General features: G+C 40.1%; 2 protein-coding genes across 2 annotated transcripts in view; one reads left to right on the plus strand and one right to left on the minus strand.

Annotated features, from left to right (window-relative positions):
* The window catches only part of qrsl1 (glutaminyl-tRNA amidotransferase subunit QRSL1), a 50,428-nt gene extending 40,089 nt beyond the window's left edge, over window positions 1-10,339 (minus strand). Inside the window, exons 1-3 of the mRNA XM_048531807.2 lie at window positions 10,226-10,339; window positions 4,091-4,250; window positions 2,820-2,918 (exon numbers count right to left, since the gene is read on the minus strand). Coding sequence (XP_048387764.2) covers window positions 2,820-2,918; window positions 4,091-4,250; window positions 10,226-10,249 — 283 coding nt within the window. The 5' untranslated portion in view covers window positions 10,250-10,339. The remainder of the gene's footprint in view (window positions 1-2,819; window positions 2,919-4,090; window positions 4,251-10,225) is intronic.
* An 82-nt stretch (window positions 10,340-10,421) lies between these two features.
* Window positions 10,422-16,436, plus strand: part of rtn4ip1 (reticulon 4 interacting protein 1) — a 48,595-nt gene continuing 42,580 nt past the window's right edge. The window contains exon 1 of the mRNA XM_048530503.1: window positions 10,422-10,969. Coding sequence (XP_048386460.1) covers window positions 10,696-10,969 — 274 coding nt within the window. The 5' untranslated portion in view covers window positions 10,422-10,695. The remainder of the gene's footprint in view (window positions 10,970-16,436) is intronic.

Consider the following 16,436-nt stretch of genomic DNA (forward strand, 5'->3'; position numbering starts at 1 on the left):
GACAGGTGAAATTCTGCGACTAGAAAAGCAGAAAAAGGATGCATACATAAGGTCTAGGCAACTGAAAACAGACTAAGCTTTGGAAGAATAGCGGGAAAGTAAGACCAATCTGAAATAAGGAATTAAGAGGGCTAAAAGGGGTCATGAAATATCTTGAGCAAACAGGGTTAAGGAAAATCCCAAAGCCTTTTATTCATACATAAGGAGCAAGAGGGTAACTGAGAAAAGGTTGGCCCACTCAAGGACAAAGGAGGAAAGTTATGTGAGGAGTCAGAGAAAATGAGTGAGATTCTTAATGAGTACTTTGTGTCGGTATTCACTCAGGAGAGGGATATGATGGATGTTAAGGTTAGGAATAGATGTTTAAATACTCTAAGCCAAGTCAGCATAAGGCAGGGGGTGGAGTGTTGGGTGTTGGGTATTCTAAAAGGCATTAGAGTGGACAAGTCCCCGGGTCTGGATGGGATCTGTCCCAGGTTATGTGGGAAGCGAGAGAGGAAATAGCTGGGGCCTTAACAGATATCTTTGCAGCATTTTTGAGCACGGGTGAGGTCCCGGAGGACTGGAGAATTGCTCATGTTGTCCCCTTGTTTAAGAAGGGTAGCAAGTATAATCCAGGCAATTATAGACCAGTAAGGCTGACATCAATGGTGGGGAAGCTGCTGGAGAAGATACTAAAGGAAACGATCGATTTACATTTGGAAGAAAATGAGCTTATTAGTGATAGGCAGCATGGTCTTGTGCAGGGAAGGTCATGTCTTACCAACTTGATAGAATTCTTTGAGGAAATGACAAAGTTGATAGATGAGGGAAGGGCTGTAAATATAATACACATAGACTTCAGTAAGGCATTTGATAAGGTACCTCATGGCAGGCTGATGGAGAAGGTCTTGGAGAAAGTGAAGTTGCATGGGGTCCAGGGTGTACCAGCTAGATGGATCGAAAACTGGCTGGGCAACAGAGTTGCAGTGGAAGGGGATTTCTCAAAATGGAGAACTGTGACCAGTGGTGTTCCATAGGGATCCGTGTTGGGACCACTGTTGTTTGTGATATACATAAATGATCTGGAGGAAGGTATAGATGTTCTGATTAGCAAGTTTGCAGATGACACTGAGATTGGTGGAGTAGCAGATAGCGATGGGGACTGCTGAAGAATGCAGCAAAATATAAATAGATTGGAGAGTTGGGCAGAGAAATGGCAGATGGAGTTCAATCCAGGCAAATGTGAGGTGATGCATTTTGGAAGATCCAATTCAAGAATGAACCATGTGATAAATAGAAAAGCCCTAGGGGAAAACTGATGCACAGAGTGATCTGGGTGTTCAGGTCCATTGTACCCCGAAGGTGGCAACGCAGGTTGATACAGTGGTCAAGAACGCATACAGTAAACTTTCATTCATCGGACAGGGTATTGAGTACAAGAGTTGGCAGGTCATGTTACAGTTATATAGGACTTTGGTTCGGCCACATTTGGAATACTGCGCACAATTCTGGTCACCACATTACCAAAAGGATGCGGATGCTTTGGAGAGGGTGCAGCGTAGGTTCACCAGGACGTTGCCTGGTACGGAGGGTGCTAGCTATGAAGAGAGGTTGAGCAGCTTAGCATTGTTTACATTAGAAAGACTGGGGTTAAGGGGGGAACCTGACTGAGGTCTACAAAATCATGAGGGGTATAAACAGGGTGGACAGCAAGAAGCTTTCCCCAGTTACTAGGGCTCACAATTTCAAGGTGAGAGGCGAAAAGTTTAAGGGAGATATGTGTGGAAAGTTCTTTACACAGAGGGTGGTGGGTGCCTGGAACACGTTGCCAGTGGAGGTGGTAGAGGCGGGCACAATAGCATCATTTAAGATGTCTAGACAGTTACATGAATGGGCTGGGAGCAGAGGGATACAGATCCTTGGAAAATAGACGACAGTTTTAGATAGAGATCTGGATCGGCGCAGGCTTGGAGGGCTGAAGGGTCTGTTTCTGTGCTGTAATATTCTTTGTTCCTACATGGGAACACCACTAAAACAGCTCCACAGAGACCGGAACCCTGTCATCAGGAAACCCCGTATTTACACATGAAAAATCCTTGACACTGATCCAGCTTTCTCAACAAGCAGAACCTCAGACACTCCTGTCCTTATCTGTCAGTCAGCACTACCTGATTGGACCAGATTAACAGCCCCAATCAGGGAACTCATTTTATATTAGGTCCATCTGGCAACCTCATACCTGCCACCATCTGCAAGTTCCTCCCCAAGCCACATATCTACTTGATTTGGATCTATATTAAACATTCTTTCATTGTTGCAGGGTCAAAATCCTGGAATTCCCTCTTGAAGGATATTGAAGGTCAACCTATAGCATATGGACTGTGGCAGCTCACCACCCCCTTCTCAAAGATAACTAGGGATGGGATGTAATTGCTGGCCCAGCCCATGTTCCATGAAGGAATTTAAAAAACAAATTAAAGACCTTTAACATAACTCATTCCCAAATACATGGTTACAAAAAATTCTGAAACCTTACAAAAAGAGCTGAGGGAGTGTGTGTGGATGGGAATTTTAGGCTGCAGCATTCTAAATGAGATACAGTTTACAGGGAGCAGATGGCAGTCATAACAATATTTGAGAAATTAAACCTGAATGTGATAAGGCATTCAATAACACTCAAGGCACAGGTCTTGAATGAAACATTTTCACTCATACACAAGAGACTGAAAACAGTGCAGGAATATTACAATTGAATGACTGATGCTATATTTTCTATTACCTAGTTATTTGCTTCAAAATTCACCAAGCTGTTTTATAAAGAATAAAAAGGCCTTTACCTTTTAACATATTTGATGCACATGTTGTCTCAATACCAGCAGTGCTGAAGTTATCCTTAACAGCAACTGGAACCCCATCTAAGGGACCAGTGGATTCGCCTGGGTGAATATAATTTAAAAATATTTATATAGTGAAATACAGTCTTGTGTCGTAATTTTTTATTTGCATATGTTATCATAATAAATTACAAACCAAATCTAATTGACAAAGTAGTTATTGGTAGTTGGTGTGTACTTTGTTATGGCTGTTTACAAATTAGCAGAGATTAGGAGCACAGTAGCATTCTTCCAGATTGACTACAAAATGACTCATAGTTACCAAAACAAATCCACTTCAATTACATTTTTCTTTAGGATGGAAAGCAGGATCATCTAGTTTACATACCAGTTTAATATTATTGATGTTTCCAAATTAGATTTTCTCAAACTGGTTCAAATAATTTAATTTGAACATTAAAATGAGTATTCAACAAGTACTGCAGATATTAGAGGTCCAAAATAAAATTAGAGTACTGGAAAATCCATCCTGGCTTGGCCACAACCACAGAGATAGAAGCTGAGCCAGTGTTTCAGGTCTTATACGATTCTTCTTCAGAATTTAAAAACTGACAGCCTAGCTCAATTGATAGTCCTCTTTTCTCTTAACTGGAAGGCTAGAAGATTATTGCCTCAACTCCCGCAGTATCATAGATCAAATATTAAAGTCTAAGACAGCTGCATTGTTAAGAGTTTCTGCCTTTCTGGTAAGGCATTAAATTTTGGCCTTTTCTGCATGGTCAGAAGAACATAAAAGATCAATAGTTTGATTTGAAGAGCAACTGACTATGCCTTTGTTCTGGTTAAGATTTTTTTCTCTTAGCTAATACTCCAACATTAGATCATCTGATACAGAGTCTTATAGTGATAAAAGTTGCACCACATGAAATTTTTGTCCAATCTTTCTGCACTTCATTTGTACTGGAGGGTATGAATGAAATAGTAACATTGTCTCAATGGGTAATTAAAACCTTAGTATTAAGTAAACTGACTGGGGAGAAAAGAAGGAAAGGGAAGCGTTTCAAACATTTCATATTGACAGCTGTTGTAATGGATGATAAACAAAAACTAAGATTACAACTATCCAAAATATGAATAAGTTTCTAATGGATTTTCAACAAATAGGTAAGTACATTTTGAAAAGTAAGGTGTAGTGAAGCTTAATTTTTTGAAAAATCCTGTAATCACATTGCACAGACGTTTTAACTGTAGATAGTGATATGGCTCTATCTTACCTCTTTGCAACCTTTGCTCTGCTGCTATAGCCTGTTGCATGGCAAGCTCCTCAGGGACAGTAACATAGGCATTCAGGAAGGCTGTCTTCTTGATTAGAGACAGACATCTTTGGCACAGCTCAGTCGGACTGATTTGACCTTCTTGTAAAGCTCGGGTAACCTATAATTTTAATATGGGTGTTAAGGGTCAAAAGAATACTAAAGGGTAGGATAAGAAAAGGTTACCCAGCACATCAATAAATTTCGATCAAATTTGCTGGTGTTGTAGGTAATTCTCACTGTGCACTTGTCTTAATTCCCAGGACTTCATGCAATCTAACATTAAATCCTAGACTTGAGATTACTACGTCCTCCTGAGGTACCTGGAAATAACCAGAAACAGAAGGGGGAACTCTTGCAGAAACTCCATAGCTAGCAACAGTCTTGACAACACAGATTCCCCTGAAATTCTGACCCCTTAATAAATTTAAGAGTCTGGTCAGCACTGGAAAACTACGACAGGTGCAGTACAGTTATCTAGTTAACAAATCCTGCTGAAACTCTGATCTCATATGTATGCATTCTCTCTCTCTCTCATTTCTCTTTCAATCCTCAGATTTATTATATTTCTGATAACTTTACAAGCCTTCTCTTTCATAAGAAGTTCCTTTGTCATCCACAAGTGACCGAGGTGCAAAAGCTCAAAAACATCAAAGGTATGTATTGTTGCTGTGAAAAGTTACAGTCCCTTAAAGACTTTCCATTTGCTGATGTACAGTCATGCTTTTTAATGTATCTCCCCTATCCACTTCAGCCAATTCTTGCCTCATGCTTTCATAATTTCCCTTATTCAAAGTGAAGAGTCTTGCTTCTGATTTAACTGAAAATATAATGTGAAATTCCATCACATTGTGATCACTCATCCTTAAAAAGTTTCTTTTACAAGATCATTAATAAGTCCTTTTTCATTACATAATATTAGTACTAAAATAGCCTGTCCTGTAGTCAGCTGCTCAACATTCTGCTCTAGCAAACCATGCCTAACTCACTCTAGAAACTCATCCTCCACAGCCTGAGTGCTCAATTGGTTTATCCAGTCTATAGGTGGATTGCAGTCACTTATGTTAACCGCATTGCCCATGTTATACGCTTTTCTCGTCTCCCAGTGAACACCGTGCCCCATGCTCCTATTGTTATTTGGCGGCTTCTAAATAATCAAACCAACATCTGTTGCTCTCACTGTGTCTTCATTCCACCTAAATAGATTCTATACATTATGCTCCCCATCAGAAATCCCTCCCTTACAAATATACTGATTCCATCCTATACTGTCAGGACAATCACACTTACTGTTCCTTTTTGTTCATCCTTTGTAAATGTTGAATATTCTTGCTTATTCAGTTCTCAGTCCTGGTCTTTGTGTGGCCATGTTACTGCAATGGCAATTATGTCTTGTCCCTTTACCTCTATTGGTGCCTTTAGATTTTCTGCCTTGTCGCGCATGCGGTGTGTTTTCAGCTAAAGTGTCCTTAACTTTGTATTTTTGACATCAGAGAGGAGGTGACAGCCGAGTGGCATTATTGCTGGACTGTTAATCCAGAGACCCAGATAACGTTCTGGGGACCAGGGTTCAAGTCCCGCCATGGCAGATGGTAGAATCTGAATTCAATAAAATATCTGGAATTGAGAATCTAACGATGACCATGAATCCATTATAAACTGTCGGAAAAACCCATCTTGTTCACTAATGTCCTGTAGGGAAGTAAACTGCCATCTTTATCAGGTCTGGCATTGCTGTGGGTCTAGAGTCACAGCAATGTGCTCGACTCTTAACTGCCCTCTGGGCAATAAATGCTGCCTAGCCAGTGACACCCTCATCCCATGAATGAATAAAAAATTCCACACTTGATGCTCGATTTTGTTTCTCCAGCTACTTTCTGTTGTCAACTTTAATTGCTTCCAACACGGCTTATCATCCCATGTCCAGATAAGCAGTTTTAAATTCATTCCAACAGCACCAGCAAATTTCCCTGGAAGGATATCACTATCAGTCGCATTAAGGTGGAACAAATTCTACTAGCCTCAGAACTGGTCACAATACCTCAGGAATCTGATGCCCTCCCTTGATACCAGTTTTCCAGCCATGTGTTTAATCAATCAACTCTCCTGTTCTTATGCTCAATAGCATGGAGCATTGCCAGTAATCCTGACATTACTGCTCTTGAGGTTCTACTTTTTAATTTCCTTCCTAAGTACCTGAAATCTGTTTTCACGACCTCTTCCCTTTCCCACCTGCATGTTGGTAGCAACGTGGACCATGATTTTGTGCTAATGCCCCTTCCCCAGAAGGTTATCCTGCAGATGCTCTGTGACATCCTTGACCCTGGCACCAGGGAAGCACCAATGATAGAAATTTCTCTGATTCATTCTGTACCTTATATTTCCAAATGATTTCTAAGTGTGGTTTTAAACATACTAGTGAAAACCTTCTCTCGAATGTTTTTATTGTGTGCACAGCCTATTCATTAAAGTGTATGAGTGCTTTCAATTGTTCTGTACAGTTGTGCACATGCAGAAACATAAAGGAACAGCATGCGTGGACAGCATGCTATCTTCTGGGTTATCATCAGGCTGAGAGAGGAAATTGCTAGCGATCCTTCCTAACTCACCATTTGCAGTTCGGGCATCTGAGCATCCAGCCACCACAGGGACGGACCGATTAATATCCGGGTTTAGAAAATTTGGTAGGAAGCAGCAGGTAAGGAAGGAACTAAATCTTACATCTGCAAGGCAACTTGTGATAAATTGAAAAGATTGCAGTGTCGTGATGCTGCATGGAAGGAAGGATGGCCAACAATCAAGCTAAGAGCTTGAAAGGTGGAGAAAGAAGAAGAATTTTCAGAGCTGATGAGTAAGTCAATCATGGGGTTAAAGGAAGTAAATGCAAAAGGAGTCAGAATCTAAAAATGACTCACTCCTTCCCTATGCTAGGGTTGGGATCTTTGACAAGTATTTTAAAATATAAAATAATGCGTCACACTTTTCTTGAAAAAAAAGAGCAGTTGTTCACTCCTTCAGATGTATGGGTTAAAATAGCATTTCTTCTGACTAAGCATGTCAGAACATTGTAAAATTTTGCCAAATATGTTGAGCAAACTACAGGTGATGATGTTAATTTTAATTACATGAGTAATTTGACTAGTGGCAGCTAATGTGTATCAAATATTTCCACTCTAGTGTCAGCAGCTAACTTCACATCTCTCTGCTAGGCAACATTGAGGTGACGATCAGCTGTGCTGTTGCAGTGAACAAAATGACATAATTGCAATGGAAGCTAATCTGAAATTAGTAAAAATCAGTTTTGTGCCTCTTTTTAAAGAATTGAAAATATTAATCTCGCAGAATTCAAGCGATTCCGCAGTAAGCTTTTAGATATTAATTTTTATAATGATTTGTAAACATTTAAAATCCACATTCACAACATAGGTGAAGAGACATGGTGTAAACTATCTTAAGTTTGCTGATGGTACAAAGCTGAGTGGAAAGGTAAGCTTGGCTTTAAAATGTTTAGAATTTGTGATTGTTTTTGACAGTCACCCAAAGGAGGCTGTTTAGCAAAAGTAAAGAACTTGAGACAGAAGGGAACGGACTGGCATGGATTAAGGATTACCCAAAGCCAGAAAACAAATAAATGGGTCAATCTTAGTTCTGAGGAAAAGTCACCGCACCCAAAACATTAACTCTGATTTCTCTCCACAGATTTTGCCAGACCTGCTAAGTGTTTTCCAGCAGTTTCTGTTTTGGGTCAGTCATGGCAGGCTGTGACTAGTGTGGTTCTGCAAGGATCAGTATTTGGTCATCAGCTGTTTGCAATATATGTTAATGATGTGGATTTAGAAACCAAATGTAAAATTTTCAAATTTGCAGATGATGCTAAGTGGGAATGTGAGGAAGACGTAAAGTGGGTCCCGGAGAGTTTGGACAAATTTCATAAATGGGCAATCACATAGCAGATGGTATATAATATGTAAAAACGTGAGATCATCTACTTTGGTAGAAGAAATAGATGTGCGGAGACAGATTAATTCATAATTCTGGTTTACATGTAGACCTGGACAGAAAAGTCAGTAGATGCAGTTTAGCAGAAAAGGGTCAAGACAGTGGATGAGTTTCAACAACAACATGCATTATATAGTGCCTTTGTAATAAACCTGGCCTAGGCATTTTAGAGGAGTGCCATCAAAAGACATTTATAGCTAGCTACAAATAAGTAGTCAGAAAAATACTTGCTCAGAGTGTTTCGAAGCATAAGTGAAGGGGGTTAGGAATGAAATTCCAGAGAAAATAAGCTGCAACAGTAGCATCATAACAGGATGAGGAATCCACATGTCAAGTCTAACGACCCGGTGACATGAAATCAAATCCCAACAGAGCAGCTGGAGAAATTCAAATTCAGTTAAGATAAACATAGAACAGGACAGCACAGGAACATGTCCTTTGGCCCACCAAGTCTGTGCCGACCATTATGCAATTCTAAATTAATCCCATCTGTCTGTACATGGCCCGGATACCTCTATTCTATTTTAGGGTCTGAGCATTTTCTCCCATTTAATAGCCCAACCCCAAAACACCAGGCAATGTCATCACATGAGCTGCTGTCACAAATAAATCATTGCTAGCTACTATAGGTCCCTATTATCAGCTATTCATTCTCCAAGGCTCTTTTACCCTTTGCTTTGTCTGCCCAACTGTTTCTCTCTTGAATTTCAGCTCCATCTATCGTTTGGTCCTTCCTTCCGCCTCCTCCTCCTCCTCATCCCACTCCTTCAGCATACACACCAATATTTTTCTAGTTACAATCAGTTCTGAAGGAGGGTCACTGGAACCGAAATGTTAACTCTGCTTTCATTCCACAAATGCTGCCAGGCCTGCTGTGTTTTTCCAGAAATTTCTGTTTTTGATTCTGATGTTCAGTAGTACCAGTTCTGTGGTATTGTGTTTCCCCCTACTCCTTGCCTGCTCATGTATCTGTCCAAATGCCTCTCAAACTTTGTGTTCATATCTTCTTCTGTCACCTACGCAGTAGCACATTCCAGGCACTTGCCACCTTCTGCATAAAAATATTGCCTCACACATTTCTTTTATACTTGGAGGTGGCAAGAACAGCAGATTCTGGAGTCAGAGACAACACAGTGTGGAGCTGGAAGAATAGAGCAAGCCAGGCAGCATCAGAGTAGGAAAATTGACATTTCAGGTCAGGATCTCTGAAAAAGTGTCCTGACCTTGAAACGTTGATTTTTCTTTCCTTTAAACTTACCCTTTTTGCCTTAAACTTATGCTTTCTATTATTTGACATTGCCACCTTTTGGGAAAAGACTCTGACTATCCACCCTCACCATGCGTCACATTATTTTATATCCTTCTTTCAGGTGGCACCATCAGTCTCCAATGCTCTAGCAAAAACAATCCAAGTTTATCCAACCTCTCCTTTTAGTTAATACACTCCAATTCAAACAACATCTAGGTAAACCTCTTTCACATACTGTCAAAATCCTTCACATCCTTTCCACAGAACTGCACACAATACTCCAAATGCGACCTAACTAAAGTTTTACTTTAACTCAAATCACAATGAGAGGTGTGCAGGTATCTCGGAGATTGTGGGTTATGGGAGATTAGAACGTAAACATTACAAACAGGAGCGGGCCATTCAGTAAAATTGTGGCTGGCCTGACTGTAGCTGTAGAGATAGTAGGAACTGCTGATGCTGGAGAATCTGAGATAACAAGGTGTGGAGCTGGATGAACACAGCAGGCCAAGCAGCATCTGAGGAGCACCTCTGTGGCTGTAGCTTTAAATCCATTTTCCTACTTATAACCTCAACCCCCACCCCCAACATCACCACATTAGCCACCCATTGCCCCAAGGTTTAAAAAAAGTCGAAAACTTTGATGAATTCTAAGATGTAGCTTACTCTGCTCTCTGGAAGTCATGCCCCAGGAGGAGGGTTGGGTTGGGGGGGGGGGAGGATTTAACCTTTTCGGGCTATGGCCTTGGCCCAAGTCCCAATGACTTTTCCCCCCACAATCCAATGATTTCCTTTCATTTCGGCTCGTGTAGGTAGCGCCGATTTTATCGACTCTGAACCGGGCTTACCTCTTTCAACGTCCAGCCCCACATTTTGTTTTCAGGAGCCGAGTCCCGACACCGATTACGTCCTTCTTAGTTCCAGAAGGATGAATGCCTACTGGGCGCCGCCATATTGCCTCCGGACAGTCACCGGTCAACAACAAGCCCACTGATTGGTGATGGCCAGGCAGGGACTTGGTGCTGATTGGTTGCTGGCGGAGGTTCAGAGGTGAAGCAGTGAGGAACTAGCTTAGAGGGAAGAGTCCAGTCTCCAGCATTGAGCTGAATACAGCGAGTTGGGGTCTGGGTTTGGGCTTCGTACACTTCTCCTCAAGTTTGCGCTCTGTATTCAGTAGGCAGCGTGATTTTCAGATTTTTCTAAGGATTACCGTTAAAACATAACTTTGTACTTGACGTTCTTTATATTGAGGCAAATGCACCCCTTTTGAATGGGTGCTTTGTAATATCTGCACTTTTAAAGACTAGTCATCTACCTCATGTGGCATTTGGCAAGTAAAAGGATTGGGAATGGACTTTTGGGCAAATCTCGGAGAATTTGGGCAAAGCATTTTGAGAATGTCACTTGTAGGAAGATTACAACTTCTTTAGTTAAGAAGACTGTTATGCCAGCCTGGGTGATTGATCGATATGGGAATAATAGCACACTGCGTTTTACAAAGGAATCTATGTTTCCAATTATACACTATCCCAATGAAGTTATGATTAAAGTTCACGCTTGCAGCTTAAACCCTATTGACATCTCCATGAGAAGTAAGTTCATATTTCTGTTTCTAAAATTGTTATGAACAGTGTGTATTATGTCTTCTAGAAACTAACAGATTAATACACTACATCGATAGACTTCATATTGTATATTTGAATTGAAAGTGAAGAGTTATTGGAGTCTTTGTTTGTTGATGTGTCACTTTTAGCCATTACCTTTGTATATAAAGTTTAGCAATTTTTCAAAGGAGTGTGTATTAATTTCCTGATATGTGGAAAGCAAACTGCAATGTGCTTTAATTGCAAATTAACTACATATGTAACATTTTTTTTCATGAAGATGATTCTTCTTTCCTTGATGTGATGCAGAGGTTTCTGGTCTGTTCATACGCGCTACACGAACAATTTACCAGATTAGTTCTTCCCTTTCCTAACTAATTACAAACAATTTGAACTTTTTTTTACCCTTTATTCATTCACGGGATGAGCGTGTCACTGGCCAGGCAGCATTTATTGCCCATCACTAATTGCCCAGAGGGCAGTTAAGAGTCAAGCACGTTGCTGTGGGTCCGGAGTCACATGTAGGCTAGACCGGTAAGGATGACAGTTTCCTTCCCTAAAGGGCATTAGTGAACAAGGTGGGTTTTCTGACAATCAACAATGGTCATCATTAGATTGTCAAACCCAGGTATTTATTGAATTCAGATTCCACCATCTGCTGTGATGGGATTCAAACCCTGGTCCCCAGAATATTATCTGCTTCTCTGGGTTAACAGTCCAGTGATAATGCCACCAGGCCCTCTTCTCTCCCCACTTCTCCTATCCCAAGCCCAGGTTTTCGGTTCAGCAGTCAATAACTTACAATGAGGTTCAGACTGGCATTTCCTATTTTTTGTGGTTCAGTAATGAACTTTCTACTGCAGGGAGATCTCTGACCAATGTCCTTTGTGAAGTAACAGACTGGATGCTGTCCAAGTATAACTGCAGGCATTCAAATAGCTGAATAAACACCAATATTGTATTCATAATTTGTATCTATTAAACAGCATATTACAAGTTTTAAGTGCTTCTGTTTGGTTTTGTTGCTGTTAGAAGCTACCCTAGTATTTTTCTAGAGTGATATTGGGCCTTGTGTTTCATTGGGACTCTTTTAAGTCTTCCATTAATTGTTTTCAAATATCATGTTATTGTCTTCTCCTTGATTCCATTTGTCATGTCTGGCAACTTATTAACAATGGAAAAATAGTGAAATAAGCTAAATGGTGGCAGTTTCAGACAATGGTGCATAAGGCTTACAATGCACCAGGATGTGGAAGTATTGCAGGGCAGCATTTAACACCACTGTGGGACAGGAAGTGACCGAGTATAGTAACATTTGGAAAGAGCAGCAAACAAGGTAAAAGGGGAGAATATTTTTTTAAAAAACTAAAATGAATGATTCTTAAATACACATTGGACTCAGAACAAAATAAATAAGTTAGCAAAAAATAGAGGTTAATAAGAATGCTTGTATAGCCATTGTGGAACAGTTACAAGGAGATAAAAACTGGGAACTAAATATACTGGGTTAAGTAATTTTTCAGAAGGGCAGCAAAGGATGAAGGGATGGCTTTGTCAGCATGGCTTAAGAATGATAGCATGAAATGGTCTAGGATAGAAGACGTAGAATCCATACGAGTGGAGGTAAGAAATAATTAGGGAAAGAGGACAATTGTGGTCGTGTCTATGGGCACCCTTTTAACAGCTGTACAGTTATAAAAATCATGAGATTATAAAGACATGTAAAAAAAGGGGCAGAACATTAGTCCTGCGTCACTTTAACATCATGTAGATTTTGAAAATCAAATTGGCAGAGGTAGCCACAAAGAATAATTTATAGAATGTATTCAGTATGATTTCATGGAACAATATGTTGTAGATTCATCCAGGGATCAGTCTATTTTGCATCTGGTAATGTGTAAGGAAGGAAGATTACAACATGATCTTGGAGTAAAAGATTCCCTTGGAAGCAGTGATCATAATGCACTAGAATTTCACATTCAGTTTGAGAGTGACAAATTTTGGTTGGAAATAAATGTGCTGAAGTTAAATAGTGGTAATCACAAAGGAATGAGGGCAGAGCTGGTTGCAGTGGGCTGGGAAAGGATTTTAGCAAGAAAGGATGATTGATAAACAATGCAGACCTTTACAAAAATAGTTTATGATTTGCAGCAAAGATATATCCTAGCAAGGAAGAAAGATTCTCAGAAGTGAAGCTGATTGAACACTTCATTGACTTTTATTCAAACTATCCCCATGATCTTTTATACCAATGATAATCAACCCCTACTTTAAACACAAAGTCTAAACTTCCACAGGCTTCTATGCTGAGAATTTCAAAGATTCATCATCCTCAGAATATAAACTTTCTCCTCACCTTGGTCATAAATGGCATCTCCTTATTTTGAAATTGTGACACTAGTTCTGGCTTCCCTATAACCAGGAGAAAGATGATGCCTGCATCTACTTTGCCTATCCCTTTTAATTATTTTGTAAGTTTCAATGAGACCACCTCTTATGCTTTAAAACTCAGCAGTGTTATGAACCAGGCCAGACCCCCTCAATATATTTTAAGAAGGTAGCCTAGACCGTAACCTTTTCTTATTTTAAAGGTAGATGTGAAGTGCTGTGTTTTCGATGCAATGCAAACTTCTCAAGCTACTCGACATTAAACAAAACACAATTTATTTAAACACTATCTTTAAAATACAAACAAAAGAAAGAAGAATTTATAATAACTTAACTATTGGAAAATGAAGCCGAATAATAGATGCAATACCTATTACTAATTAACTGTTCCAATATAGTAACATCCCATAAACACACCCCTTGGCAAAAAGGCAAATTCAAACACAAATTCTCATATGCAGTTCGCCAATCCAGATAGGGGATGGAAACGTCACTGAGCAAATTCAAAGAAAGTAGCAGCTAGGAGACATTTATTGAGGCTTCTAACTCTTTTGAGTCTCCAAAGGTTTCTGTTTAAAAATAAACCTAAAAGCTTAAAAAAATCTAGAAAGCCTGGCTTGTCAGAGCTGGCCACACCCAGGCTGTTTCCATTGTTCCAACTTTAATTCCCAAGGTCTCACAAATTATTTACTTTCTTAGAGACGGTCTTCACCTCTGTCTTACAATGTCTCTTCAAAAAAAAGGACAAAATAACCTCTTAAAGTGACAGCATCATCACAGGAGATTATTGGCTCAGTTTCCTTAATCACTGTTAATAGGGCAGTCCCACTACCCAGCAACAAGCTTAGTGAACCTTCATTACAATCGCTCTATGAAAATAATATCTTTACTGAGGTAAGTAGAACGCAACTGCACATATTACTTCAAGGCCTGATAATTCAGGAGAGATGTAAGGCAGCACTTCGCCACACAAAGGGTGATAGATGTTTGGAACTTTCTTCCACAACAGGCAGTAGATGCTAGATCAATTATTAATTTTAAACCTGAAACAGATAAATTGTTGTTATGCAAAGGTATTAAGGGATATGGACCAATTGCATGTACATGGACTTATGTCACAGCTCAGCCACGATCTCATTGAATAGTGGAACAGGCTCCTATGTCCCTAACCAAGCTTCCTTACAATTAAAGCAAGATGTCATTAATACTGTACACAAATCCTGTTGTAATAAGGGCTAACGTTCCTTTAGCCCTCCTCATTGTTTGCTGCACCTGCATGTTAGCCTCAGTGACTTATTGACAAGGATATCCAAGTCCTTGCACATCTAAACTTTCCAACCTCTCATGGCTTAGGAAATACTCAAAGCATCTATCCTCCCTGTCAATGTAGATTCCCTGACATTTTCCACTTGATATTCCATCTGCCGTGTTATTATCCAACCACTCAGTCAGTCCAACTCTTCCAGAAAAGGCTCAACATGTCTGTTATGATGCACATTTTGCTTAACTTTATACCATCTACAAATTTGGAAATATTACATCTGCTCCACATAGCCTGGTGTTATGACACACCTCTGAAGCAGGTAGGACCGAAAGCCAGACCTTTTGGCTCAGAGGTAGGGGCACTACCACTGTGCCACAAGAACCCTTTGACCCCGCATCCAAATCATGTAAAAAAGTGAAGAGTTGCTACCCAAGGACTGATCTTTGCTGTACCCCACTAGCTACATCCTGTCAATATGAGAATTTTTATTTTTATTCAGTTTGGGGACATAGATGTTGCTGCAGTTTTGAACCGCTGCAGCCCATTTTCTGTCTGTCAACCAATCCTTAACCCAAGCTGGTACTTTACATCATATCGTGTGCTTTACTTTTGCTGTGGAGGACCTTATCAAAAGCCTTCAGACAATTCACATATACTATAACTATCAACTCCCCCTTGTTGATTTTGTTTGTAGCATCCTTGGAAAAAGTTAGCCCACAGGTGCAGCTGATAATCAGGAAGATTAATGGAATGTTGAGTGTTATTTCAAGGGGGTTGGAGAATAAGACTAGGGAAGTCTTTCTGCAAATGTACAAGATGCTGATACCTGGAGTATCGTGAGGAGTTTTGGCCAGCTTACTTGAGAAAATATATTAGCTAATTGGAGGCAAGCCAAAGAAGGTTCACTAGCATGATTCCTAGTGTGGAGGGAATGTCTTATGAGCAAAGGTTAAAAGTTTGGCACTGGACTCACTAGAGTGTAGAAGATCGAGAGGCGATCTTGCTGGATATACATGATTCTTGAGGGCTTGACAGGGTCAGTGTTGAGAGGATGTTTCCTTGCAATTGGGTGAGTCTAGGCCCAGAGGGCAGAGTCTCAGAATAAACAGTGCCAATTTAAGACTGAGGTGAGGAGGAATTTCTTCTCTCAGAAGGCTGAGAGTCTTTAGAGCTCCTTATCACAGAGTTCTTTGTTATATTGAAAAATGAGATAGATTCTTGTTCAGTGGGGAGTCGAGGGTTATGGAGAAAAGGCAGGGAACTGGACATACTGAATGATGGATTAGCCATGATCCTATTAAATGGCGGAGCAGCCTCGATGGGCCAAATGGCTTACATGTGTTCCTATTTCTTGTGGCCTTATAAAACTGTTAAGTTTATCTAACATGATTTTTGATTGGGCCATGGATTTGCCAATCACATCATGCTTTAAATCCAAGTGTCTATTTTACACAAACAGAACTAATCAAATAAAAGTAAAGCAATTGTACAAAGAAAGCTGCTGGAGACTTGTCAGACAAAGAAGGAAATTGCTGGAAAAGCTCAGCAGGTCTGGCAGCATCTGCAGAGAGATATCGGAGCTAACATTTTGGGTCAAGTGATCCTTCCTCAGAACATTTTGCACATCCTTTATGACAGCTTCTAGCATTGTCCTTACTACTGATGTAAGGGTGGTGTGTCTGTTTTGTTTCCTTGCTTTTTCTGGAAATAGTGGGATGACATTGGGAAGCTTCCAGTTAGCAAGAATCATTCCCGAATCTGTGAAATGCTGTGATTATCTCTATAACTACCTCCTTCAACACT

This window comes from Stegostoma tigrinum, chromosome 4, assembly GCF_030684315.1.
Source record: "Stegostoma tigrinum isolate sSteTig4 chromosome 4, sSteTig4.hap1, whole genome shotgun sequence".
Taxonomy (NCBI): Eukaryota; Metazoa; Chordata; class Chondrichthyes; order Orectolobiformes; family Stegostomatidae; genus Stegostoma; species Stegostoma tigrinum.